This window comes from Periplaneta americana, chromosome 16, assembly GCF_040183065.1.
Source record: "Periplaneta americana isolate PAMFEO1 chromosome 16, P.americana_PAMFEO1_priV1, whole genome shotgun sequence".
NCBI classification, from domain to species: domain Eukaryota; kingdom Metazoa; phylum Arthropoda; class Insecta; order Blattodea; family Blattidae; genus Periplaneta; species Periplaneta americana.
This window is the reverse complement of record NC_091132.1, coordinates 9,276,612-9,304,123: the sequence shown is the minus strand read 5'-3', so window position 1 is coordinate 9,304,123 and position 27,512 is coordinate 9,276,612. Positions and strand designations below refer to the sequence as shown.

The 27,512-nt window shown below is 38.7% G+C and overlaps 2 protein-coding genes across 15 annotated transcripts in view; one reads left to right on the top strand and one right to left on the bottom strand.

Moving 5' to 3' along the window:
* The window catches only part of Atg10 (Autophagy-related 10), a 656,137-nt gene that overhangs the window by 526,531 nt on the left and 102,094 nt on the right, over nucleotides 1-27,512 (bottom strand). The window lies entirely within an intron of this gene.
* LOC138691226 (protein vein-like) overlaps nucleotides 1-27,512 on the top strand; it is a 411,186-nt gene that overhangs the window by 302,786 nt on the left and 80,888 nt on the right. For all 11 annotated transcript variants that reach the window (XR_011329772.1, XR_011329774.1, XR_011329773.1 and 8 more), the window contains exons 3-4: nucleotides 7,419-7,558; nucleotides 23,916-24,021. Coding sequence is in view for 8 of the 11 variants with exons in the window: in XM_069813027.1 (XP_069669128.1) it covers nucleotides 7,419-7,558; nucleotides 23,916-24,021 (246 nt within the window). In the remaining 3 variants the exon portion in view is untranslated. The remainder of the gene's footprint in view (nucleotides 1-7,418; nucleotides 7,559-23,915; nucleotides 24,022-27,512) is intronic.

Here is a 27,512-nt window from a genome sequence, read left to right as displayed (position 1 = left end):
CTAGTTCATAATAATTTTGAAGTTGAAATGAGAAGAATTTTCAGTGAAATTTAAATATCGCTGGCTGTCATGTTTTAATTTAATCTGAAACTTTTTATTTTGAACATATATCCCATATAATATTTTGTGCTTATGTATTTTTATTGATATAAAATGGACTAGAATTAGCCCTACAACACAAATCAAAAATTTACAGTAAGTTACAAATAATATTGCTCAGTTTTCTTGCCATATTAGATTAAATGGAACATCTCAAAAAGTCTATACCACAAGTTTCTTGGCTTGGAATCGGATAATCATTTGAACTGTAAAACATACTTTACGGCCTACTCCTAAATTGAGTTCTGTCTGCTATGCAGAAAGATCCTCATCTTTTATTGACAATATAAACACACTTAAAATGATATACTTTGCATACTTTCATTCTATAATGAATTATGGATTAAAATTCTGGGAAAATTCTTCTGAAGTTAAGCATATTTTCCTTTTACAAAAGAAAGCTATAAGGTTCATGACAGGTGTGCATAAAATGTCACCATGCAGTATTCATGTATTACAATCTTCAATGCACTGACTAATTTCCTTAAAGCTTTGAAGGGTTAAGTGACAAGATTCAGAACAGAAATATCTCTAGGTATATAGGGCTACTCATACTCAGCTTATGAATTTATTATATATTTTCGTGTAAATTTTGACTCGTTTCATATCTCAAAGTTACAATTCTGATGCAAGATTTTTTTATGGAATACAATAAATGAATTTAAATACATTAAATTAAGGGAAGAGAAATGAATGCATTAAGATAAGACAGAAAACAAAGCTTATGAATGGTAAGGAACAGCACTAAAAACCTCATCCGAAGATGATGATGATGATTATTATTATTATTATCATCATCATCATTATTAAATTTGAATTAATTGATTAGTACGCTGTGACTGTATTGCATCTCCAAAATGGAGCAACTTCACTTATTGTCAACAAATAAGTTGTTTCTCCCTCCTATTATTATTATTATTATTATTATTATTATTATTATTATTATTATTTTATTATTATTATTTACTTACTTACTGGCTTTTAAGGAACCCGGAGGTTCATTGCCGCCTTCACATAAGCCCGCCAATGGTCCCTATCCTGAGCAAGATTAATCCAGTCTCTACCATCATGTCCCACCTCCCTCAAATCCATTTTTATATTACCTTCCCATCTACGTCTCGGCCTCCCCAAAGGTCTTTTTCCCGCCGGCCTCCCAACTAACACTCTATATGCATTTCTGGATTCGCCCATCCGTGCCACATGCCCTGCCCATCTCAAACGTCTGGATTTAATGTTCCTAATTATGTCAGGTGAAGAATACAATGCGTGCATCTCTGCGTTGTGTAACTTTCTCCATTCTTTTGTAACTTCATCCCTCTTAGCCCCAAATATTTTCCTAAGAACCTTATTCTCAAACACCCTTAATCTCTGTTCCTCTCCCAAAGTGAGAGTCCAAGTTTCACAACCATACAGAACAACTGGTAATATAACTGTTTTATAAATTCTAACTTTCAGATTTTTTGACAGCAGACTAGATGACAAAAGCTTCTCAAGCGAATAATAACAGGCATTTCCCATATTTATTCTGCATTTAATTTCCTCCCGAGTGCCATTTAATTATTATTATTATTATTATTATTATTATTATTATTATTTACTTACTTATAAATGGCTTTTAAGTAACCCGAAGGTTCATTGCCGCCCTCACATAAGCCCGCCATCGGTCCCTATCCTGTGCAAGATTAATCCAGTCTCTATCATCATATCCCACCTCCCTCAAATCCATTTTAATATTATCCTCCCATCTATGTCTCGGCCTCCCCAAAGGTCTATTATTATTATTATTATTATTATTATTATTATTATTATTATTATTATTATTATTATTCTGGGTTCCAGTTACAAAAAATATTTTCTTGTGTAAGAATTTCGGGCTCAAAAATTAGCATGCACAAAATAGGAATTCACTTCTCAACAGTCATCCTTCCTACTTCTTTTAGCAATAGCACAATTATTTCGAAGTGTCACAAAAATTACCAGTAAATTTAGCTTGAGCGGCTGACACGTTAAGGAGGGCGTGTGCCTGATATGGGGCATCGCAGCGCCGGGTGTTAATTACCAGGCGCAGACAACGCATATAGACTCTGGCACACAACGCCAGACCCCTACACAGTGCCTTAATGTGGCCGGAGACTACGCTCAGCAACTCGGCACGATAACTCATGGAATACGCAACATCCAGCAAGCACGCACACAAAGCCACTATTGTTTCAAAAGTTCGAATACTCACTTTATTCTACAACAACGTACCCACTTGAAATACGTGTCGTACGCTACTTTTTGGTAGCTTCAGAAGGATATATGGCTATGTAATGCATGAGACTAAGGCTTTAAGGGTATATGTACGTGAACGACTACAAATATTATCAGAAAATGCAGGTTCTAAATTTCTAAAATTTTATAAGAAAATTAACTCACAATTGGACAAAAATTACAAGGTACCACAACAAGATTTATTAGAACTTAAATATCTGATAAAAGTATAAAAAAATATTACAAATAATATTTTTCAAACCAGTTTTTATCAGAGTATGAAAAATAAAAACAAAGAAATTTTGCACTTATATAATTTGGTAACCATAACATTGTTATGGTCTCTCTGACATCTTTAATATTTTTCCTGGATGTAATAAACATTTATTTCTGTAAAGTAGACTACTCTCAGACATGCAGAGTTGTTTATTTTAATACAATTGATTTTTTATTTGTCCTATATAAAAAAATATTAAAATGTACATACTCTTTTGGGACCTAATTTTTCTATTATTAAAGAAATGGGCATTATTGTAGTCTACCTTTTGCATAAATTCATGTTAAATCAGTGTAGAAAATTTCAGAATTCTATCTCTAATGGTTGTGGAGTTATGAAATATTATGTGTGAAAATTTTCAAAATTTGGAAAATTTAATTTAAAGTAAAAAGTGAATTCTTAAAAATATTAGTAGTAACCTTTTTTATAATTTTATCAGATATTTAAGTTCTGATAAGTCTTGTTGTGATACCTTATAATTTTTGTCAAATTGTGAGTTCATTTCTTTATAAAATTTTAGAAATTTATTGCCTTAATTTTCTGATAATAATTGCGGCCGTTCACGTACATATACCCTTAAGCTTATTTCAAGAGAGAGAGAGAGAGACAGATTTCAGTGACTCTCCACTGGGAAATACCATAGGCGAAGTTATGGGGGGCACGGGGGGCAGTGCCTTCTCCCAAACTTGGCCGAACTCTTTTTTTTTTTTTCTATTAACATTATAAAATATTGAATTCAAAAGATTTTTCTTGCTTTTGTTTATGATTAAGTTTCTGTGCTTAAATTGACGAATTAATGTCTTCAGATCATGTGTCTCGACTATAATATTTATTTTAAATTTCTGAATGTATAAGAATTTCTATACCTCATTTGTGGAATAGAAGCACTGTAATGTTTTTTTAGTAATAGCCTGTACTGATGTGTTAGAAGTCTGCAGGGTTAAAGCTGCCACTTGGAGAAATATAAGTAACATACTACACAACAATGCAGTAAAAAGAAAAGTGACCCGGTTTAATGTGTAAACTTGAAGACGAAATAAAATAATTAGAATGTACATATCATATATCTTGCTTTTTTTAAATAAACAGATAAAATAAATGTAAAGTTGGTCCATCGCTGTGGAGTAATGGTTAGCACTTTTGGACATGAAATGAGTGGGCCCAGGTTCAAATTCTGGTTGGGACAAGTTACTTGGTAGGGGTTTTTCCTTAACCAATTGAAGCATAATTGCAGGGTAATTTTCGGTGTTGGACCTCGGCTCATTTCGCCATCATTAATTCACATATCATCATCCTCCATACAATAGCCCGAGTTACGTTCATGGTGCGGTGTGCTGTACTTGTACAATAGCGCGGCCGTTCGGCTACCCAATCATTCACAAAACAAGAGTGGTAAGCACAATAAGCCTCAGGCAGAAGTGCAAGCCTTCAGGTCCCTCAACTCTGTACAAAAGGAAAAAAAAGTAAAATTGTCTGTATACTCGTATTTTGTTACAATTTTATTTTATTTTACAATATCTTATCAAATGACCATATTCCGATATACTGTACCACGGTCAAGCTATAACGGGGGGAGGAGGTAAATGATGTCCCCCATAATCTCGTTATATCGGGATTCTATAGTTTTGCTTTGCCCCCCTCCCAAAGGAAACGGTTCTCTCTTCGCCTATGGAAATACCTAATGTCTTATTCTTCTAGAATCTTATAATGGCAATATTGAAACTTTAACAGTTTGAAGACAACTTAATAGAATAGAGTTAACAATGCACATTCATATATTTTAAGTGAGCTTCTAACTGTCCACACTAGAATCATGACTAGTCAACGAATTCTTCAAACCGTCCACGTGCTTACATAACGAAAAAAAGTCATAGACCCTGTTTGACTCGGAACTCACCTGAAGCACATCTCAGGGACACGGAGGTAAGAAACCTCACCAGGTTAAAAATTCATCCCAACGCAACTCTCAGACACAGGGGTAGCTGCAACATGGAATTCACCAAGTCAAGGCATTCAGAACTTTGAATCCCTTGGTATCTCAGTAAGGAAGAGCGGACAAGGAAGTGCAAACTTTAACTCCCTGTCCGTTGATTTGGGTGAGTTCTTTGTTCCACTCACCTTGGTGAGTTCCTTGTCTATGAAACAAAACTCCTGCTCTGAAGGGTGACTTAGTTTGGGTTGCATATCCTGGTGAGTTTTCTCTCTTCCTTTATAGGTTGAGTTCCCAGTGAGTTCCATGTGACACTTTCCTTGGTGAGTTTCCGGGCTGAACGAATCCACAATGAAATTCTTCTACTGGTAAGTCAAAGCAATCATATCGTTAACACAATCGTTAGGTAATACATGAGATTTGTACAGTTATTTTAATAGACATTATTTTTTTTCGGAACCGGTGCTGCGGTTTACCCTACCCTTACAGCAACATTCAAGAACTAATCCAGAGAAGTGTAATAGACATAGAAGTTAAAGTGACATTTCACTAAATTAAAATAAAACTGAAATGCTTTGAGTACTTTGAGTACATGAAAATTAGTGAAAATACACAGTTGAAGTAAATATTTAAATGTAAATCTAAAAAAAGGAAAAGAGCACGACCGAAAACTTTACAACAGAAAAAATACTGCTGTTAGAAGATTACCTGAAGAGGAACGAATGTCGCTAATGATGTGCGCTGGGACCAGAGTAGTCATACAATTTGTGCTCAATATACAAGCTCTTAAAAACTGGGAGGCCGGCCGAAAGGTCGGGGATATTCTCTACACACGGTTGGTAAGTCTAAAGCCTTGGTTTTTCTGAACCGACGCATGCGAATTGCGAGGTGCGAGGCCCGCTTCGCAAAAATCCGGATTATACGAGAGATAATGAGTGGTTTATATAAGTACGAGGTACGCAGACCTCGCACCTCGCAGTTATAGAAACAACTCACTATCTTTCGTGTAGTACTCGCAACTCGCAATCATCGGTTCAGAAAAACCAAGGCTTTAAGTAGCCATCATGAAAATATAAAATCTAAAAACCGGAGAAGTCACGTGGATCGAATGGACAATGTAAAGCTACCGAATGTGAGATCCAAAAACAGACACTTGGACGGACAACAGATGGGGCGCAACGAACTCCAAGAAGTACAGTACTTAGATGATGATGATGATGATGATGATGATGATGGTGGTGGTGGTGGTGGTGGTGATGTGACGATGGCAATAATTTCAAAAGGGTCGCAGGTCAGACGTCAGGTCTGAAGTACTGGATTCACTATTCCACCCCGTGCAGTTAAAAAGAATTAGCCTAACAATGTCTGGCGTTCTTCACTCCGTTCTCAACACGAAGTATGCACAACGCGTCCCTTGTTCAACAAACGCACCAGCCAATCCGATAAGTATTTGTAGTCGTGAGATCCAATTAACCTTCAAAAAATGTTTTCAAATATTTTTTACGGCTACTTTGAAGAGGAGAAGGAGAGACATTTTCAACAAACATGCTGAAGTGTGAAAGTGGAATTTTTCTACATTTCACCGTGACCATTTCACTGGCGATCACACTAATTAACATAAATTTATACTCATTGTTAGTTCTTGGAGTGAAGAAATATCTCTCAAATAACTACGGTTACGTGTACTGTATGTATGTATGTATGCATGTATGTATGTATGTATGTATGTATGTATGTATGTATGTATGTATGTATGTATGTATGTATGTATGTATGTATGTATGCATGTATGCATGTATGATTGTATGATGCATAGTTCCTTTGTACTCGTATACATATCGTACATAAGTACATACACATGTGTTCTGCCCATGGGCAGATCTCTCACTGCAAACCCAGAATTCTCCAATCTTTCCTATTTTCTGCCTTCCTCTTAGTCTCCGCAAATGATCCACATAACTTAATGTCGTCTAACATCTGATATCTTCTTGTGTCCGAACTCTTCTCCCGTCCACCATTCCTTCCAGTGCATCCTTCAGTAGGCAGTTTTTTCTGAGCCAGTGATCCAACCAATTATTTTTCCTCTTTCTGATCAGTTTCAGTATCATTCTTTCTTCACCCATTCTTTGCAACACAACTTCATTTCTTATTCTGTCTGTCCACTTCACACGCTCCATTCTTTTCCATATCCACATTTCAAATGCTTCTATTTGTTTCTCTTCATTTCGTCGTAATGTCCATGTTTCTGTCCCATACAATGCCACACTCCATACAAAGCACTTCACTAGTCTCTGTGCTCATATGTATTGCAATAAGTAATGCAGAGATTGAATTATGACCGTAAGACAGGATTCTGAGCATTCCTACCAAGTAATACAGTTCCTCTCAAAAATTCCTCTTTATTTGCATGTCAGGTGCTATTTCCGAAAATGAAATCATACTATTACACCACAAGACAACAATTTCGACGCTCTGAGACATATGTACGTGTGTACTACGGGTATATTATATAGCCTTTTATTACCGTGGAACACCCTAATAATACGTGTTTTATTCGAGAAGATTCTTCATTGAACAATTAAAGATATTTCATACAACCTTTATTTGCTTCTTAAAATAGATTCATTCTCAGAAGTCACCATTCGTCAAGCTTCCACTACTTTCAGATGTTTCAGGTCACTACTAATATCACGTCTGATATTTCTTTATCTTGTTGGACTGAATATTTTGTAAGTTTCAATGCTACATCAATTAACTTACAGCGGCAGTATTATGATTATGATTATTATCGTTACTATTACTAATATTACTTGAGTACTGCTTGACACATTTTCTCACATTGTTATCCTTGTTTCGCAGGAGACGATCCACACTAGTAATTCAAAAGATGAGGCCTGAGGACGAGGGCCTGTACAAATGTCAAGCGAAAAGCGTCACGGGACAAGAGGATTTCAAGACTGCGCGAGTCACTGTCATCTCCGATGATAGACCAGAAAACAGTAAGTGTTCCTCTAGTCTTACAGAATACAAGACATTCCTAAGGGATAAACAGCTGTAGCGTATATTTTGCTTAAAAGAAAGATAGACAAAAATTATAAATTAATGGTTTATGAACCGAAGAAGAAAATATGTACGGTGTTTTCGCTGCTGCGCAACGATGCATCACTATTGGGCAGAAGATTGAATTCCAGGTAAGTTAACTTGATCCTTCACGAGAATGACCATAAGCGCGTACATTCATTACGAAAATTTAAATATAAATATGTAATCTCTCATAAACACACATAATAATGAATTGTGAGCAATCATAATTAGAAACGTATACTTACGTAAGGATGAGAGAAAGACGACGAAATGCGAGGAGAAACAATTAAAAGGTACGGGATCGCAAGTCCTTGTTACAGTCAACGTTCTGCCCAGCATATGAAGGTATTCTGCGTGTATAAAAGCATGATTTAATGGATTTTTGTTCCAAAAATCTGCACCTTTGAGAGATGATGCATTATTAACATGATTTATATTTATATCGCTTAATTGTATAGTGTAGTTTAATGAAGTATATACAAGTATAATTTATTTCATTAAAGAGCATGCAAAAACTAGTTAGAATGTAAAAATTTCCGCCAAAAAATACTTTCATAATAAATTAGTAGAGAAATTTATTCACACAAATAATATCCACCTGAATAGCATAACATTTTGTGCTGGGAGATTTAATACGTGTACGAAATTACCAATTTGATGTCCATGTTGTATGTATGTCACCTCCCTGCCATTTATTCCGAAAGTAAATCATCATTTTGACACTATTTCCAGAAACTCTTAAGTCCCCAGAGTAAGATTCTGAGGCATTTCTAACTAAAATAAAAGAAATCATGAAAAATAGCAAATACCACTGGATCACGACCTAGTCAATAGCATTTTTAAAGTCCATGTGTAACCGTTCTCTTATATGAAAAGAAATTAAATTATATATTTTCATCTGCAAGGAAAAGACATATATTGCCTCTGAAGGTGAATCCGGCACTTTACTTTACTTACTTACTTACTTACGGCTTTTAAGGAACCCGGAGGTTCATTGCCGCCCTCACATAAGCCCGTCATCAGTCCCTATCCTGTGCAAGATTAATCCAGTCTCTATCATCATACCCCACCTCCCTCAAATCCATTTTAATATTATCCTCCCATCTATGTCTCGGCCTCCCGAAACGTCTTTTTCCCTCCGGCCTCCTAACTAACATTCTATATGCATTTCTGGATTCGCCCATACGTGCTATATGTCCTGTCCATCTCAAATGTCTGGATTTAATGTTCCTAATTATGTCAGGTGAAGAATACAATGCGTCCAGTTCTATTTTGTGTAACTTTCTCCATTCTCCTGTAACTTCATCCCGCTTAGCCCCAAATATTTTCCTAAGCATCTTATTCTCAAACATCCTTAATCTTTAGTTCTCTCTCAAAGTGAGAGTCCAAGTTTCACAACCATACAGAACAACCGGTAATATAACTGTTTTATAAATTCTAACTTTCAGATTTTTTGACAGCAGACTAGATGACAAAAACTTCTCAAACGAATAATAACAAACGTTTCCCCCATATTTATTCTGCGTTTAATTTCCTTCCGAGTATCATTTATATTTGAATTTTTACTTTACTTTATATGACGTAATTTCTGTCAAGATGAAGTGAAGTTGAAGTGACATTCTTGAATACGGACCTGACTGTGACGACGATACCACACAATATCAATGAAAGCACTAATTCCGACTTTAATTTCCTTCGTTCTGAGCAGGTCCGCTGCTCGCAACCAACGAGTAAGAATCAATATTCATTCTGGTAAACCTTCTGCTATACTGACAATATTAAGCCAATCGACACCGACTATCTGCGCAGACAACCTGCACGCTGCACTCCAACTCCTGCATTGTTCCACCTACTAGCAGCATTTCATCATCGTCGCTTCAGCACATTAGCTCACGGCTTGTGAATTCGGGCAGGCCACCTACTTTCGGTCTTTATTATGCACAGACAACGATACCACGCATAACTTCAAGGCTGTAACGAGGACACAAGATGACAGAAATTCGAGGAAAGATGAGAGCAGTCAAAATATCAAGCCGGATAAATATGCATAGTTACAGACAAAACGATGTTCAATAATAACTTTGACTTATGTGGCCGTGTATTAAAATATAATTCGCCAACGTTCCGACACAACTTACAGTATCAGCTATTCCAAGAATCTTCTGTTATGCTTGTCTACTTCAAGCAACTGGGTCACACAACAGGGCCCACGTCAGAGTTCGAAAGCCCATCATCTTTGAGTAGGCTAAGCTTTCTCCCAAATGAAGACTAGCTGCAATAGTAGACTATCAACAACTCTGTTTACGACTTAATAAACTAAATTGAATTGAAATTAATGTTTATTTATGTTTCTCATTTGCTCAAGCAAATAATTGTACTCTTAAAGTAGTATTGTATACACAAATCTTACCCCCTTATTAAAGATCGTACCTCACAACACACTAATTAAGTTTGCTAACAAATTTAGGTTTCGTTGAATTTGGTATCAAAGTAAATAATATAGCCTAGTATGTAAACACTTCCAACAACGATACCTACAAACATACCAAACAAAAGTCATTTTCAGGAGACATTACCACATACAGTTCGCAATCTTCTTTACAGACTATTAAGGCGTCTGATAATAGCCACTATACAATTTTAACTTCCACTGTCTCACGGGAGTACAGAACATCTATGTCGATATTTTCACAAAAACAAATGTATTCAGGACGCCGTCTCTCTGTCTGCAGCGATTTCTTTCACACTATTGACAAATTTGCACCATATTCGGTATCTACAAGTCACTTCCACCAAAATAATAAAATGCTTTACATTAGGGATTGTCTCGCGCCGTGGCGTCGTAGTCTAAGGCATCCTGCCTAGGACTCACGTTACGAAATGCGCGCTGGTTCGAGTCCTCGTGAGGGAAATTTCGGCCAGTGTATGGGACCGGTGCCCACCCATCATCGTGATGCACTTGGGGAGCTACGATAGGTAGCGAAAATCCGGTTTCGCAAACCAGCTATAACGGCTGGGGGGAGGGGGATCATCGTGCTAACCACACGATACCGCCATTCTGGTTGGATGATCGTCCACCTCTGCTTCGGCATGTGGACTTTGGCCAGCAGCCAGCTGGTCGGTCTTGGCCCTTCATGGACTGTAGCGCCATGGATTTTTTTTTTTTTTTACATTAGGGATTATACAAAGTGTCTCAGAAATAAACCGACAAAATTTTCTGGAATGTTAATTAGAAAGGTACAAGAGCAAAAGGTTTCAATTTTGTAACTCAAACAGTACTTGAAATATCAAATAAACATGATTTGTGATATAGACACTATGTTGGTGTACATAATACGTATTAGATACTAATTGATTAATTGTTTACTACTTGGCATCGAATTGTTCAAGTAACTTGCCACGGAATCCGAGAACAGCTCTCCATACACTGCCTAATCACTCTGAGTTAAGTTCAATTTACAACATTTCATCTATTTAAAAAGTGGAAATAATCTGATAGGAAAAAAAGAGAACATCGTCAATGCCTTTCCTACAAATAATGCATACCTTTTCCCTTCTTTAAGCCTTTTCGAAATTGTTTAATTTTCATTATTGAGACTGGGCTTTAACAAATTCCCAGAACGATAACTTCAAAAATATTTAATACAGAATTGTGAGGTTTTCACTGGCATATTTCTTTACTTTGCGGCTACTACCACAATTAATTCGTCAATCTATTTTTTAGACATCTTGTATAAAAAAAAAGCCTCTCGTGTGAGATCTAAGAAACGAAATTTACATTTTTATTTGGGTGCAGAATATATTTCATATATATATATATATATATATATATATATATATATATATATATATGTATATCTTTCTTGCACAGTAAATGGTTCCACTTATGTATGTAGTTAAATGATATTAACTACAAGCAAAAATATAATTCACATCATAACAAAACAGAACTATTCCAAGATGTAAGAAAGTGTGTCACCTCCATTTGAGGCCCTACAACAGGCATGTCAAAAATCAGACACTGAAAGTGCAGTGTATGTGCGCGGAACGCCGGTCTGTGCAGATTGCGTCATTCACGTGTTGCTCTTTCCAGTTCTTAGCGGGAGGGATGTACAAGAATCTATTCTGCGCTTCTAGTGTTCAATTAAATTGACATTTGGACATTATAAACATATTTAGCAGAAGGAAAAACACAATTATTGTCAGTGTCTATATTTGACAATAATTCTAACACAAGAAACAATAGACTTACTCAGTTACAATTCACAATGCAGTCGTTTGTAAAGAATAATTTATTTACATGATTTGTATACAGTATTTGAAGAAAATATAAATATTGCAGTAATTTCGAAACAACAAAAAACGACCACAGTATTTCATTTTACGTAGTAGGTATTGATTATTTCAAAGTAATACTCTTTCATTGTTCCTCAAGCATTATTGGGACCATTGGTGCACAAATGCTAAGAAAGAAAATATTTTACTCCCAATTACATGCAATAGGACATTGTGAGGCTTTTACACTGGAAACATTTCCTTGCTGTATATTAATATAAATTCACATTATTATTAATAAATTGGATAAATTAAGCTTGAATTTAAATTTATTTGGAAAACTTTGAGAGCAAGTATTAGCAAGTTGGGAGCGTTACTGAATTGAGTTAAAAGAGTACTTCACAAGCTGTGAAGCGAGGACATTTTCTTTATGTCAGGTTTAAAGATTTATTAACATAAGTATATTAGATAATATAGTAGCGCGAGGTGGAAAATTCGCCATTATGTATTATTTTTCCAGAAAGGTTTTCCGCCTTACAAATCGTTGCTTTCTTCCTTCCCTTACAACCTCAGGAGCCTCACATGTATTACTCACTATATTCTCATCACTTATCAGCTTATCAAATAAAAGTTGTAAGTCGTCTAACCATTGATGGCTGTGTTAGTACAGACCCCAAAACAACGTCATTTTCATGTTTGTCTTGCCGTGAGAGTACTAATTAAGAAATAAGAGCAGGAGAATATCATATTTTGATAACTTTACTAATATGATTCAAATTCTCATATCACTATTAGGTCCACATGATATGATGAAAGCCTTCCATTTTAAAATAATTACTATTGGCTGAGGAAAACATCATAACAGTTATGTTATATGATTCGTGATTTCTCTTCTTCGTAATATCTGTGGACTCCTCACTTTATTTTCCATAACGCATTCACAATCACAGCTCAATGAGCACCCGTACTGAGCTGTATTACTGAAACAAAAGCTGATCTGCTACTATAGGTACTGTACAGCCCTGTCGCGTTCCCCTCCAAGCCGATTCGCTCCCTCCAGTTAGGGGAATAGGAACTGCACGTTGCACGCAGACCAGTGCACAATGTGCGCGACTGCACAATGTGCAGGGTTTTGACATGCCTGCTCTACATCATCTAACCAGCCTGATCTCGGACACTGGTGCGTCTGAATGATTTCGAGCAGCATTCCTAGCACGCTGGTGCCCTGTGCCGCAGCTCCCACCACTACGCAGCGACGCTTCTAATTTTAATTATTCAGTTTTGGGGATGTTGTCATTTTTTGCTGGATGTGTTATGCGGCGTGACGCGGTCGTATGTCACGCGCTTCTTGGAAGAGTGCTGTGCTGCTTGACACCTTGCCACTGGAAGCTGAGTCCGCCGTGAATTCCGTGTTTCATATTTTTTACTGTTCTTCAGAAATGGCTGTGATGTAAGCAAGTACCATGCCTGCTACCCAAATAACGAATGATTAAATTTCTTAATAGCGTTGTGGTGAAGAGCGAAGAGAGGCGCCGGGACCAGGCGGTGCGAAACGCTGCCTAGTCACACTCCGTCATCATAAGCAACGAGATTAAAACAAAAGGGTTATTCCGGTTACGAAGATGTTAATAATTGTTCATTATGTCACTCCGTCGTTTCGTTGCACACCTCACTTGTCTGTAATTAAACAGCTTACTCGTATGTGAAGTCATACTTAAAATGCGCCTTCTCCAACAACTTCTTTATTTATCTATATTTAACAATTACTCTCCCCAGAAAAAGTTAATTTTGGATATCCCTGCCTTAAACAATTAACTTTCTTTTTTTTTTCTTTAATGTGTCACATCACATTATTGTACATGTTTATTGTATTCAGGACCCTTGTGGTCACTCAAATTCTTTGAGCTGATGTCTATAATTTAGAATTTATATATATATATATATATATATATATATATATATATATATATATATATATATATATATACACACACACACTACGTGTTTTGTCTTAAGAGGACGAAATATTTTGTTGAAGTGTGTACAACACTCAATACTGATACTACAATACGATGTCGTCAAAATTGGTTTCTCCTCTACATTCTTGTGTTCAAAATCAGATCGTGTCTCATAAAAGGATCGCACATGCCTCTAGAAGCATAGGGATATGCTTGGCTCTATCAATGATCAACATTTACACGTAAGAAAAAATGAAGCTAAACCGTTGAAATAAACGTAGCCGGCCGTGGCGGACGCATGGGCTAGTTAACAGAGAGAGTCCAGAGCCGGCCGGGCGTGGGCTTCACTAAACAGATATCATGGCAACCAAGACGCTAGCAAAATAAACCACGGCCTGTGAGACTTCTTCCCGACACCGACCTGCGCTCTGCCGTTCATCACCAGCGCCACCCGCCCGGCTCTGCTCCTGCGATTTGTGCCGCGCCGGCCGGCCGATACAGCGCTTCCAAATGCGTCACCATCGCCTGCCTGTGAGCTGCAACCACCGATAAGTGTTCGCAGGACTTCGGTCGCGTCAGATCCGTATGGCATAGCACTCCTGAAATTACCGACGATGGCAAGAGGGAAAGTTGAAGGAAACAATAACCCGAAACAGTACGCGCCACCTTGCGGCCTTACAAGGGACTCCAGTTGTGTTGGCTTGAATGTTTTATTTTCGTTTCGGTTTATAAATGGACAGTATGGTTCTGTGATAATAACAGTAATGAAGGGCATGCAATATGTTTTCTCTTTATATGAAGCAACATTCCGAAATTAGTCTCACCTCACAACAAATTTTTCACTATAGTTCATTCAATGTGTAATTTATTGTACGTGTCTATTATCACTTTAATATTGCAGAATTCGCGATTACAAATCAAACAAGTGGTCGTACCGGTCTTTAGATGCTCTCGATGCAGAGATATTGCTAACAGAGCCCGAGCAGCACGTCTAGTTTTATAAGCAACTTCGGCTTTCTCATGCCCGTACGGAGGGGAGGTGGCATCATTGGGCGTGGTGACACAAGTTACGAGTACATTGGTTCATGGCCTAACTACTAATAAACATTAGAATTGGCTGTGGCTCATAGTGTTGCTTCAGAACATAACAGCACTAGTGATGTTATAGGACATAACAGTGTCAACAAATTACAGCCAGAAAGTTTATTTCATTTTATTTTATTGGACTATTAAACTTAGACATGGAATACCACGAATGAGACGAAAACTTCATATTACAATAAGTTATATTTACTTACTTACTAACTCACTTACTTACTTATGGCTTTTAAGGAACCCGGAGATTCTTTGTCGCCCTCACATAAACCCGCCATCGGTCCCTATGCTTTGCAAGATTACTCCAGTCTCTACAATCGTATCCCACTCCCTTGAAATTCATTTTAATATTATCCTCCCATCTACGTCTCGGCCTCCCCAAAGGTCTTTTTCCTCCGGTCTCTCAACTAACACTCTTTATGCATTTCTGGATTCACCCATACGTGCTACATGCCCTGCCCATCTCAAACGTCTGGATTTAATGTTCTTAATTACGTCAGGTGAAGAATACAATGCGTCCAGTTCTGCGTTGTGTAACTTTCTCCATTCTCTTGTAACTTCATCCCTCTTACACCCAAATATTTTCCTAAGCACCTTATTCTTAAACACCCTTAACCTCTGTTCCTCTCTCAAAGTCAGAGTCCAAGTTTCACAACCATACAGAAGAACCAACAATATAATTGTTTCATAAATTCTAACTTTCAGCTTTTTTGAAGTAGACTGGATTACAAAAGCTTCTCAACCGAATAATAACAGGCATTTCCCATATTTATTATTCAATTTCCTCCGAGTGTCGTTTATATTTGTTACTGTCGCTCCAAGGTATTTGAATTTTTCCACCTCTTGAAAGGATACATTTCTAATTCTTATATTTCCATTTCATATAATATTTATGATGTTATAGCTAAGGAATTTCTAGGAACATTATGAATAACTGGAAACGATCTAAATTTATAACACGTACCGTACCGTATGTACAGGAAGACACACCGTAGACTGCACCACTGACTACTGTCAGCAGCTTGCGACGCAACAAGACATTTCATAGGAAGAACTGACAACTCTGATTGAGGCTCTGGCTGATATGTACGTCTCACTTGACGATTTGTGTCAGAGGGAGAACAATTGTTTATACTCATCTGAAGTCTGATTAGTGTAATATGTTACAAGTCAGCGATGTATGCAATAGAGGGGGAAACGAATTGACCACCCTACACCATTATATCATGGCTTAATTGCATCATGAGTGATGCTTCATTGGTGTCACTTATGAGGTTCAAACTTGTTTTCGGACAGTTGACTAAACAACAACAGGAGAACTGACACAAGAGACACGTTAGTTATCATAATTACCATGACGCTATATAGGCCTATATTACGGGAAACTAGATTACAGCGGAACCCCGGCGTGTCGTGCTTGCACCCGCGGGGAGTGTGTTTCGTTACTACCGGCAAATCAAGACATTTAACACTACAGAATAAAATAAGTCCACGAATTTAAATTATTGTTAAAAATACATGTATATAGGTTTATTACTCACCATTTATATCATATACTGTTGAAAATGACCTCCTTCCGCAGAAAGACATGCCTCACATCGTTTAAACAAATTATTTTCCAGTTTCCACTTCGGTAATAGACTGTATTGTACTTTGTGCGAGATCGTGCGTATTTGCTTGTTTTCCGCACAGAACCAATACGCGGTAAGTGTGAAATACCACATTCAGTATTCCCAACGTAACACACATAACAATTTCCCTCTTCTTACCGCTTAAGCGCGACATTCATTTTACTGCTTTAGGCTTTTAACATATTTTTAGAGACGTTTAACATAGTAATAATTATAAATTGGAAACTTACCACTGCAATTTCACCTAAATTGCAATGTTAATTATCGTTTTTAAATATTTGCAAAAATTAAGTAGCCTACTACTCCACGAAACTTATTGCATTCCTGATACAAGTAACATTAAGGAAGCCGTGAAAAAATCAACAAGATTCCAGATGCCGATGTTATTACTGCAATATGTTATATAAATAATATTGTTAAAATATTAAAATGAAAAATAAATCATTACATAACCTTACCGTTTGTTTTAAGTTCGCATTTATAGACTGGGGCGAAAAAAAAAGACAGACGTATATCACGGCCTGCTGGAGTATAGTAAACACAGAAAACATTTTATAGCAACAATGTTGAGGAAAGATATTTTGGTTTTCCGAAGTTGCCGTCATTAAACAGAAACCAACATGGAGATTTCATTGCAACTAATTAGAAATTCGTCTTTCAGGTATGTAATAAACGATCTTCGCACAAAATGATGTACGATACACGAGCGGTATGTTTGTTTTCATGTTCTCGGAAATTAAAAAAGCTCAACTACGTTTCGCTTTTTCAATCTTTTCCTCGAACATGAAAACGTCAACATACCGCTCTTGTAACGTATATTACTATTATTTCGGCCTTCAGATCTTCTACAGTACGGGGATTATTTCGGTAAACTTTGCCCTTTAGTTTCTCCAAAGATAGTAATCACTGTAAGTTAGGTCGGCTAATCTAGGGGGCCATAAACCGGTATTAACTATCAGGTCATCAAAAACTAGACGTCAAGTGTGTATAGAATTATGAGCGGTAAGTGCTGTGACACCGTCCTGTTGAAAATGTCCATAATCCTTTTCTTCCTGTACCAGTTCATTAAGAAATGAACGCAACATTGTTCTCACATACACATCTGAATTCACGCGGTCTTCGTAAAATATAGGCCCAATTATCCCCCGCGCGCTTACCGCACACAATAGGGGAGAGTCGGGTAGCATCGGACATCGGGTAGTATCGGACAGTGCGTTTCTTTCATCTACCACCATATGGTAGAACTTGAATGACATGGTTACGTTTCTCTATGCGACATCACAGAAACGTAACCATGTCAATCAGGTACTATCATCGTTTGGTAGATGAAAGAAACTCACTGTCCGATATTACCCGATGTCCGATACTACCCGACTCTCCCCTACTCCTATTTTAATGGGATACAATGGCACTTCCTGTATAATATACGGGTTCTCAGTACACTACATTCGCACATTTTGAGAATTTACATGTCCACAAAGATGGAACCATGCCTCGTCAGATATAAACATTAGCTGTGAATCCAAATTTACATTGTAAACACTTTCACGAAACCAATTACAGAACCTTATTCTTACGGCGAAATCTGTCTGGTGAAGTTCCTGCACAAACCTTTGTTTATATGGTCGAAATGTTAGCAGTCTGGTCGCTTTGTGAACTCTCCCCATGGATATGTTCGTTTCCTACGCTAGACGACGAAGTGATTTTCTGGGACTTACTTCTAACGGCGCCCGAATATCCCCAAGTTTATCTTCAGTTAAAACGTGTCTTTTCCGCTTCCTTTCTATATAAAAACTGAAACTGTTGTACGCCACTTTTTCAACAACTTCGAAACGCAAGATTTTGTAGGAATGCTAGAGTCAGGATATTTAAGAGCAAATCTCCGAACGCATCTTCTATAGCAATCTTTTTTTCACGTAACATTTCACCAAATAAATTCGCCGTTCAATTCTAAACGGATTTCCGTATGGTCCAAGATCGAAATAGAGAATGTCTTGGCTTAATATATCGATTTCAAGATGTCCAACCGCGGTAATATTGAATGTATAATGAACTGGATGACGCAAAGCTTATTTTAAGTACAACAATATGCAGAGCTTTATAATTTATGAAATCAGAATTATAGCAATGTAATATGAAGAAAGAGCATATGGGATAAAATTGGAAAAATACTGAATTAGCCAGGTATGTCCTTCATAGTTTATTTAAGTTACAGACCTATTCATCCAGGTTCAGTCCAGAACACTACAACGAAATAATGCGCTCTAGTGGTAAATTACAACACTATTTTATGATTCGTTCGGAAATGCGGACAAGTGAGCGATACTAAAATAAAAATCTGAACGCAACGAACGATTTTTTCCGGTGAGTGTGAGCTACCTTAAAACGTCATTTCTGATCATGTTGAACACCGTACTAATATCATTAACCATATGGACATTATGAACATGTTTAAACCATTCAAGCCTTTCAAGGCATTCAATATATCAGAATACCGAACCACTACTTCATGGACACTTCACCTATATCTTCCTTTTTGAACGATTTTTCTCTACTTTCGAAATTGATCATTCTGTAGTTAGATCTCTCTCTCTCTCTCTCTCTACTTACTTACTTACAAATGGCTTTTAAGGAACCCGAAGGTTCATTGCCGCCCTCACATAAGCCCGCCAGCGGTCCCTATCCTGTGCAAGATTAATCCAGTCTCTATCATCATACCCCACCTCCCTCAAATCCATTTTAATATTATCCTCCCACCTACGTCTCGGCCTCCCTAAAAGTATTTTTCCCTCCGGTCTCCAAACTAACACTCTATATGCATTTCTGGATTCGCCCATACGTGCTACATGCCCTGCCCACCTCAAACGTCTGGATTTAATGTTCCTAATTATGTCAGGTGAAGAATACAATGCGTGCAGTTCTGTGTTGTGTAACTTTCTCCATTCTCCTGTAACTTCATCCCGTTTAGCCCCAAATATTTTCCTAAGCACCTTATTCTCAAACACCCTTAACCTATGTTCCTCTCTCAGAGTGAGAGTCCAAGTTTCACAACCATACAGAACAACCGGTAATATAACTGTTTTATAAATTCTAACTTTCAGATTTTTGGACAGCAGACTGGATGATAAGAGCTTCTCAACCGAATAATAACACGCATGTCCCATATTTATTCTGCGTTCTCTCTCCCTCTCTCTAAGACATATTAAATCTTATTTTCTAGCCGTTATCTTTGGTCGGTAAAACCTATAGACACAGTCGATTAAGTTTACTCCACTGATTTGGTAAGACACTACATGCACGAGATGAGGCACCTGTAAGGCGGGACCGATTATTGATTCTTCGATGATAGGATGACATGGTAATACACATTTCTTACCCTGTAGATTAAAATGGCATATACATTCAAGTATGGTCTCTCTATTCCTTCCCAACCTCGTAGCAGACTCCCTGGCTATGTGGTCAGCTTGACGCAAGGTCACTGCCTGGGACAAGCGCACATCCAGAGCCTGTAAATTAATGCATTTTCAAAGCGGTACGTGCGGTGTGCGAACTTGGTGGGTGACGGTGGGGTGTGCGGTGAGTGGTGTGGAGTCCATGAGACTACGCGGTGTCCAAAATAAACCAAGCAAGCAAACAGGCAGGCAGTCTGACATCGCTGCCAACTGAGTTAGGCCAGTTTTTATATTCAATATAGACAGACAGACAGTCCGTGGAAAAAGTTAATAAACATGCGCAAAGGCTGATGAGCCACTCAATGGAGTAAGAACTGTTTAGCAACTGCACGAGGTACTGTACGTTGAAGACACTGTCTTTTATTTCGTTGTATGGAAGTAGTACAAAGAGTACATAATAGCAAATACAAGAACTAAGAACTAATTCACACGCTGCGACATGTTTGGGCGTTCGCACAGTCTCGTAGGAGTAGAAACACCCAACGTTTCGGAGCTACTTCTCGGCTCCATTACAGAAAAGATAAGAAATATTGGAACAGTTTCTGGTAAGCGGATCCTCTTTCCCGTCATTCCCTGATAATGCATCTCATAAGTAGCGTGTTTCTACTGTATATCTATGATATGATATAAAAGTAAGTTTCGCATAACTTTAAACAATGTGAAGTTCTTAAATCATAGTAGACTATTATTATTCTACACTCGCATGTGCGTGAAATAGAGCTGGAAATCAAATGTTTCAATTATAAACTAAACTGCATCTACAGTATCTAATTTGCAAGTCAGTCGCATAGGTGGGAAGACTGATGTACACTGGAAAGAGTGTGTTGAATGTCGGACAGTGAATAAGTATTTTTGTTTATTCCATAATTTACAGAATGGCTCCAGAAATCACGTGATATGATTTCTAATTTTACATTTTCTTTTAAAATTCGGAAATATGTTAGAATTAAATATTTTATTGATGTCTGAATGACTAATATAACCGAGCGTGTTAGCTCACACTATTGCGTTTGAGACTCGTATTCGGCAGGTCCCGGGTTCAAGCTCCGGGGCCGGTCAACCTGATTGAGATTTTTTCGTGGTTCCGTCAATCTATTATACTATATATTTCCAGTAATAAAGGCAATTGTCAAATTGGTATCCAATTTCCACGAAAACCAGATCCATAACCCTCCGACAATAGTACATTCAATAAGCCGTCATCTTAATAGTTGCAGCATTGTACACGAGACAACGTCTGTCAAGTAAGACTTTAAATGTCCGGTCCGGAGATAGATGGTGCTTCGGTTGGGGGTTTAAGTGTCCAGCTGTCGCAATAAATATCGAGTTGGTGAGAGAGCACCTCGGCGGTCCGTTCGGGGTCTAAGTATCCAGCCGGTGCTGTGGATGTTGTGATGGTGAGAGAGCACCCCAGATTGGGGCGTCAGATCTCGGATGTCTCCGGGTTAGAGAGAACGCCGAGCTTCAGACAAAACGATATCACAACCATAGTAAAGTAATAATAATAATAATAATAATAATAATAATAATAATAATAATAATAATAATAATAATAATTGCGTTCTGTAGATATTCTTCACTAAATGAGACTACAGTGTACACAGTATGCGCAATTAAATAATTTTCAACCAATTCCAGTTCCTGTTATTAGCTAGTTTTTAAGTCAAATAATTACTATTAAATATTAAGTTTATGCTCTTAAATGTTTCCGTACAAAAGAAATAATTACAAACTACCTTAACATAATTGATACATGTGTATTAGGGTAAATTAGGGTCTGTTGGACAGTCGGGCATGTTGGACACTTTGTATTTTAACGTGTTACCTCGCCATTTGTGGGCACCACATTCTGCTAGAAGTCAATGACGGAGGTAGCCCCACTCGTGGCTACTTCCGTCATTGACTTCTAGCAGAATGTGGTGCCCACAAATGGCGAGGTAACACGTTAAAATACAAAGTGTCCAACATGCCCGACTGTCCAACAGACCCTAATTTACCCTATATATTATACAATAATGTGATATGCATTAATTTCACATGTTACGAACACACGTTCTTCGTCGCACAGCACCGATTACGAAACTTATTTTTACATGTTTAGTTTTTTACTTTTTCTTCCTTCAATGTACCACCAAATGTTACAAATAATTTGTTCTTCAATTTCCTCCATAAGAAAGAGTTTCATTTTGATAAGATAGTTTTATGAATAATAGCTGTTAATGACACAAATCAACATTCTCAAAGTCTACTACCATAACCACAATCTCATAAGAAACCGTGCACCCTATTTGCTTATTTCAATGTAATTATACATCTTGCAATTTATGACGTCACGTCATTAATATTTATTAAGTTAATAAGAAAGATACAAGACCGCACCTTGCAAGAGTATGGCTTGTAACTTATACAGTTCCATATATGTGCTTTAATTGCAAATATAAGGTGGAAATTAAACTGTGCCTATTTAACGGCTCCGGACAGAAAACTTGATCGGCAGAACAGGAAACTTAAGAGAACATTTTGGAGGGCACGCGAAATGGAAATGATGAACAGATAACCACATTAAGGAACGTTTAAAGGCAGTTGTATTTGAAGCATCAAATAACGTTGACGTAGCAGCCAGCAGTAACGTTCGCCTGTCACTGTTACACTCCCTGAACCTTAGGCTCCCAATTCTTCAAAGAAGAGCGGGTCAATTATGAGACTGCCCGTGAAACCGCACCAAACAGTGACTCGGTCACTGTACAGAGATATAATTACAAAACAAACAAAGAGAAATACAAATAAAATAATACAAGCAATATAAAAAGAAGATACAGTAGTATTAACAAAATTTGAGACCGAATGAGCAGCGCTCGTGCTCGGTCGCAGTTCAGATATAATGTTAAAATAAAAAATAATAATATAAATAAATAAGTAAAATAAAATAGGAACTAAAATATAATTACAGCGGCAATGGAATTATATAATATAATATTAATACTATAGAAGAATAATATCGCAAGTGAAAAGTAGGACTAATATATATTTCAAAATCATAGAATACAAATATAATATAGGTTGATTAATTCATACACATAGGCTGTAAATTTATTTTATCAAATTGAAGATATTAACACGTTTCTAATTTTCTTGTTATATGTTAGTGTGTTACATGTTAGAAGTTCTGGGTGTAATTTAGTTAAAGCATTGTACAACCGAAGGCCAAAATTTATGCTATGCTTTAGACCAGCAGATGTAAGACATTTAGGTTCTACTAATGTTGAATTAATATTTCGTCTTGTGTCACAATACTTCATAAATCTCGTTTGAAGGGGTAGAACTCCAAATTCTATGAGAGAGAAGTATGCTTCATCACTTCACAGGATATTTCAAGACCAGGAGCCATCAACGTTTACTCTTACAAGGAATCAGAGGCGAAGACGCCACGTTGCTGTGCGCCATGTAGCCACAAATTATGAAGCACATAGTCTGTATCTAGCTTAGTTTTTAACAAATTTGGTACTCCTAGGGTCATTAATTCTCCATCTAGAGACGGTTAGTAGATAGTCTAATTATAACAACCTCGATGAGCTTAGTTTTAAATCTATTATATTTTAAAGCACATTAGTAATGTTATTCACCATATATAACGCAGAACAATATGTATCAGTTCGTTTGCATTCATAAGCTATGCAATAATTTCTGCTGAACTGCTGATCCCTATTTCAAGTCTAGTTCTGGCTATCATTCTGAAATTTGGAACGTTTTCGATTTCCGAAACGTGTCTGGTCCCAATGGTTCCGAGTACCTGTACTTGTTTATTCTCATTGGTCATTGCCCCTCTGTGTGGATGTTTAACCGGTGTTGTGTGTGTTGCAGCGACAACGCTATGGCCGCTGTTCGCGGTGCCCTGCCCTGTCGACACTTACTGCCTGAATGGAGGCAAATGCTCTTTTTACGAGACCGTGGGGGAGCTTGTCTGTCAGTAAGTATATAAAATTATACGAATTGAACGATCACACTACAGCCGAGGCAACTATATATGTGAGACACTACTGCTGTCGCCAACGCTGTCTGTACCCTCATTGGACACCAAGCCTTGATTTGAAATTTTCAAAATATAATATAATGAAGCAATGAAACTCTAAAATAATCATTCCGTGTAAATTTCCACACAACCGATCCGCACAACCTCGGAGACCGCAGTAGGGCCCCAGTGTGGAGAAACTTCATCCACTGCGTGAGTGACCATACGCTGACTAATGTGCTGACAAATCATTTGAATTTGAAAATATCCGGCTCACTGACTCGGATGACTGAATGACTGACCAAACACCCCGGAAAAAGGATGTAATATCAAATTAATTAAATATGTGACTTAGGTGGAAAAGTAATTTTGAGCATTAATTTATAACAAAAATTATTGCATACAATAGCTAAATAACTTTGTATCCTTGATTAGTTAAATGGTTTTGCTATTAAATAAAGGTCTAACGAAATATGTCCTGAAACTATTTTCCATTCTCTGAAACATATACTATAGATTTGTTGGTTACACCCTTACTCCGAGGAGATCTTCAATTGCAGAGTGTCTGACAGAATGACTGAGTGCCTGACCGAAAAGCAGGGTGCCGATCGAATGGTATAGTGTCTGACTTAATGACAGAAAGCTTGAGTGAATGACAGGGTGCCTGACTGAATGGCAGGTTACCTGACTGATAGAGAGGATACCTGACTGAATGACACAATGCCTGGCTGAATGATTTGCGTGACTGAACAGTAGGGTGTTTGACTGAATGACAGAGTACCTGACTGAATGGTTGGATGGTTGACTGAATGAGAGTGCCTGGCTGAATGGTAGGGTGCGTGACTGAATGACAGAGTACCTGACTGAATGGTAGGGTGCGTGACTGAATGAAAAAGCGCCTAGCTGAATGGTATGGTGCGTGACTGAATGACAGAGTGCCTGGCTGAATGGTAGGGTGCGTGACTGAATGACATTACCTGGCTGAATGGCATGGTGCGTGACTCAATGACAGAGTGCCTGGCTGAATGGTAGGGTGCGTGACTGAATGACAGATTACCTAGCTGAATGGCATGGTGCGTGACTGAATGACAGTGTGCCTGGCTGAATGATAATGTGCGTGACTGAATAGTAGGGTGTTTGACTGAATGACAGAGTACCTGACTGAATGGTTGGGTGCGTGACTGAATGAGAGTGCCTGGCTGAATGGTAGGGTGCGTGACTGAATGACAGAGTACCTGACTGAATGGTAGGGTGCGTGACTGAATGACAGAGTACCTGACTGAATGGTAGGGTGCGTGACTGAATGACAGAGTACCTGACTGAATGGTAGGGTGCGTGACTGAATGAAAAAGCGCCTAGCTGAATGGCATGGTGCGTGACTGAATGACAGATTACCTGGCTGAATGGCATGGTGCGTGACTGAATGACAGTGTGCCTGGCTGAATGGTAGGGTGCGTGACTGAATGACAGATTACCTGGCTGAATGGTAGGGTGCGTGACTGAATGACAGATTACCTGGCTGAATGGCATGGTGCGTGACTGAATGACATTACCTGGCTGAATGGTATGGTGCGTGACCGAATGACAGTGTGCCTGGCTGAATGGCATGGTGCGTGACTGAATGACAGATTACCTGGCTGAATGGTAGGGTGCGTGACTGAATGACAGATTACCTGGCTGAATGGCATGGTGCGTGACTGAATGACAGTGTGCCTGGCTGAATGGCATGGTGCGTGACTGAATGACAGATTACCTGGCTGAATGGCATGGTGCGTGACTGAATGACAGATTACCTGGCTGAATGGCATGGTGCGTGACTGAATGACAGTGTGCCTGGCTGAATGGCATGGTGCGTGACTGAATGACAGATTACCTGGCTGAATGGCATGGTGCGTGACTCAATGACAGAGTGCCTGGCTGAATGGTAGGGTGCGTGACTGAATGACAGATTACCTGGCTGAATGGCATGGTGCGTGACTGAATGACAGATTACCTGGCTGAATGGCATGGTGCGTGACTGAATGACAGTGTGCCTGGCTGAATGGCATGGTGCGTGACTGAATGACAGATTACCTGGCTGAATGGCATGGTGCGTGACTCAATGACAGAGTGCCTGGCTGAATGGTAGGGTGCGTGACTGAATGACAGATTACCTGGCTGAATGACAGTGTGCCTGGCTGAATGATAATGTGCGTGACTGAATAGTAGGGTGTTTGACTGAATGACAGAGTACCTGACTGAATGGTTGGGTGCGTGACTGAATGAGAGTGCCTGGCTGAATGGTAGGGTGCGTGATTGAATGACAGAGTACCTGACTGAATGGTAGGGTGCGTGACTGAATGACAGAGTGCCTGACTGAATGGTAGGGTGCGTGACTGAATGACAGAATACCTGACTGAATGGTAGGGTGCGTGACTGAATGACAGAGTACCTGACTGAATGGTAGGGTGCGTGACTGAATGACAGAGTACCTGACTGAATGGTAGGGTGCGTGACTGAATGACAGAGTACCTGACTGAATGGTAGGGTGCGTGACTGAATGAAAAAGCGCCTAGCTGAATGGCATGGTGCGTGACTGAATGACAGATTACCTGGCTGAATGGCATGGTGCGTGACTGAATGACAGTGTGCCTGGCTGAATGGTAGGGTGCGTGACTGAATGACAGATTACCTGGCTGAATGGTAGGGTGCGTGACTGAATGACAGATTACCTGGCTGAATGGCATGATGCGTGACTGAATGACATTACCTTGCTGAATGGTATGGTGCGTGACCGAATGACAGTGTGCCTGGCTGAATGGCATGGTGCGTGACTGAATGACAGATTACCTGGCTGAATGGTAGGGTGCGTGACTGAATGACAGGTTACCTGGCTGAATGGCATGGTGCGTGACTGAATGACAGATTACCTGGCTGAATGGCATGGTGCGTGACTGAATGACAGTGTGCCTGGCTGAATGGCATGGTGCGTGACTGAATGACAGTGTGCCTGGCTGAATGGCATGGTGCGTGACTGAATGACAGATTACCTGGCTGAATGGCATGGTGCGTGACTGAATGACAGTGTGCCTGGCTGAATGGTAGGGTGCGTGACTGAATGACAAATTACCTGGCTGAATGGCATGGTGCGTGACTGAACGACAGTGTGTCTGGCTGAATGGCATGGTGCGTGACTGAATGACAGATTACCTGGCTGAATGGCATGGTGCGTGACTGAATGACAGTGTGCCTGGCTGAATGGCATGGTGCGTGACTGAATGACAGATTACCTGGCTGAATGGCATGGTGCGTGACTGAATGACAGCGTGCCTGGCTGAATGGTAGGGTGCGTGACTGAATGACAGCGCATGACTGCCGACAGATTTAGTGACAGACTGAAGTACTCTAGGAAACCTGCCTTAACATCTGAATGAGTGTGCTCTACTACAGCAGCTAGACGGTGTGTGGCG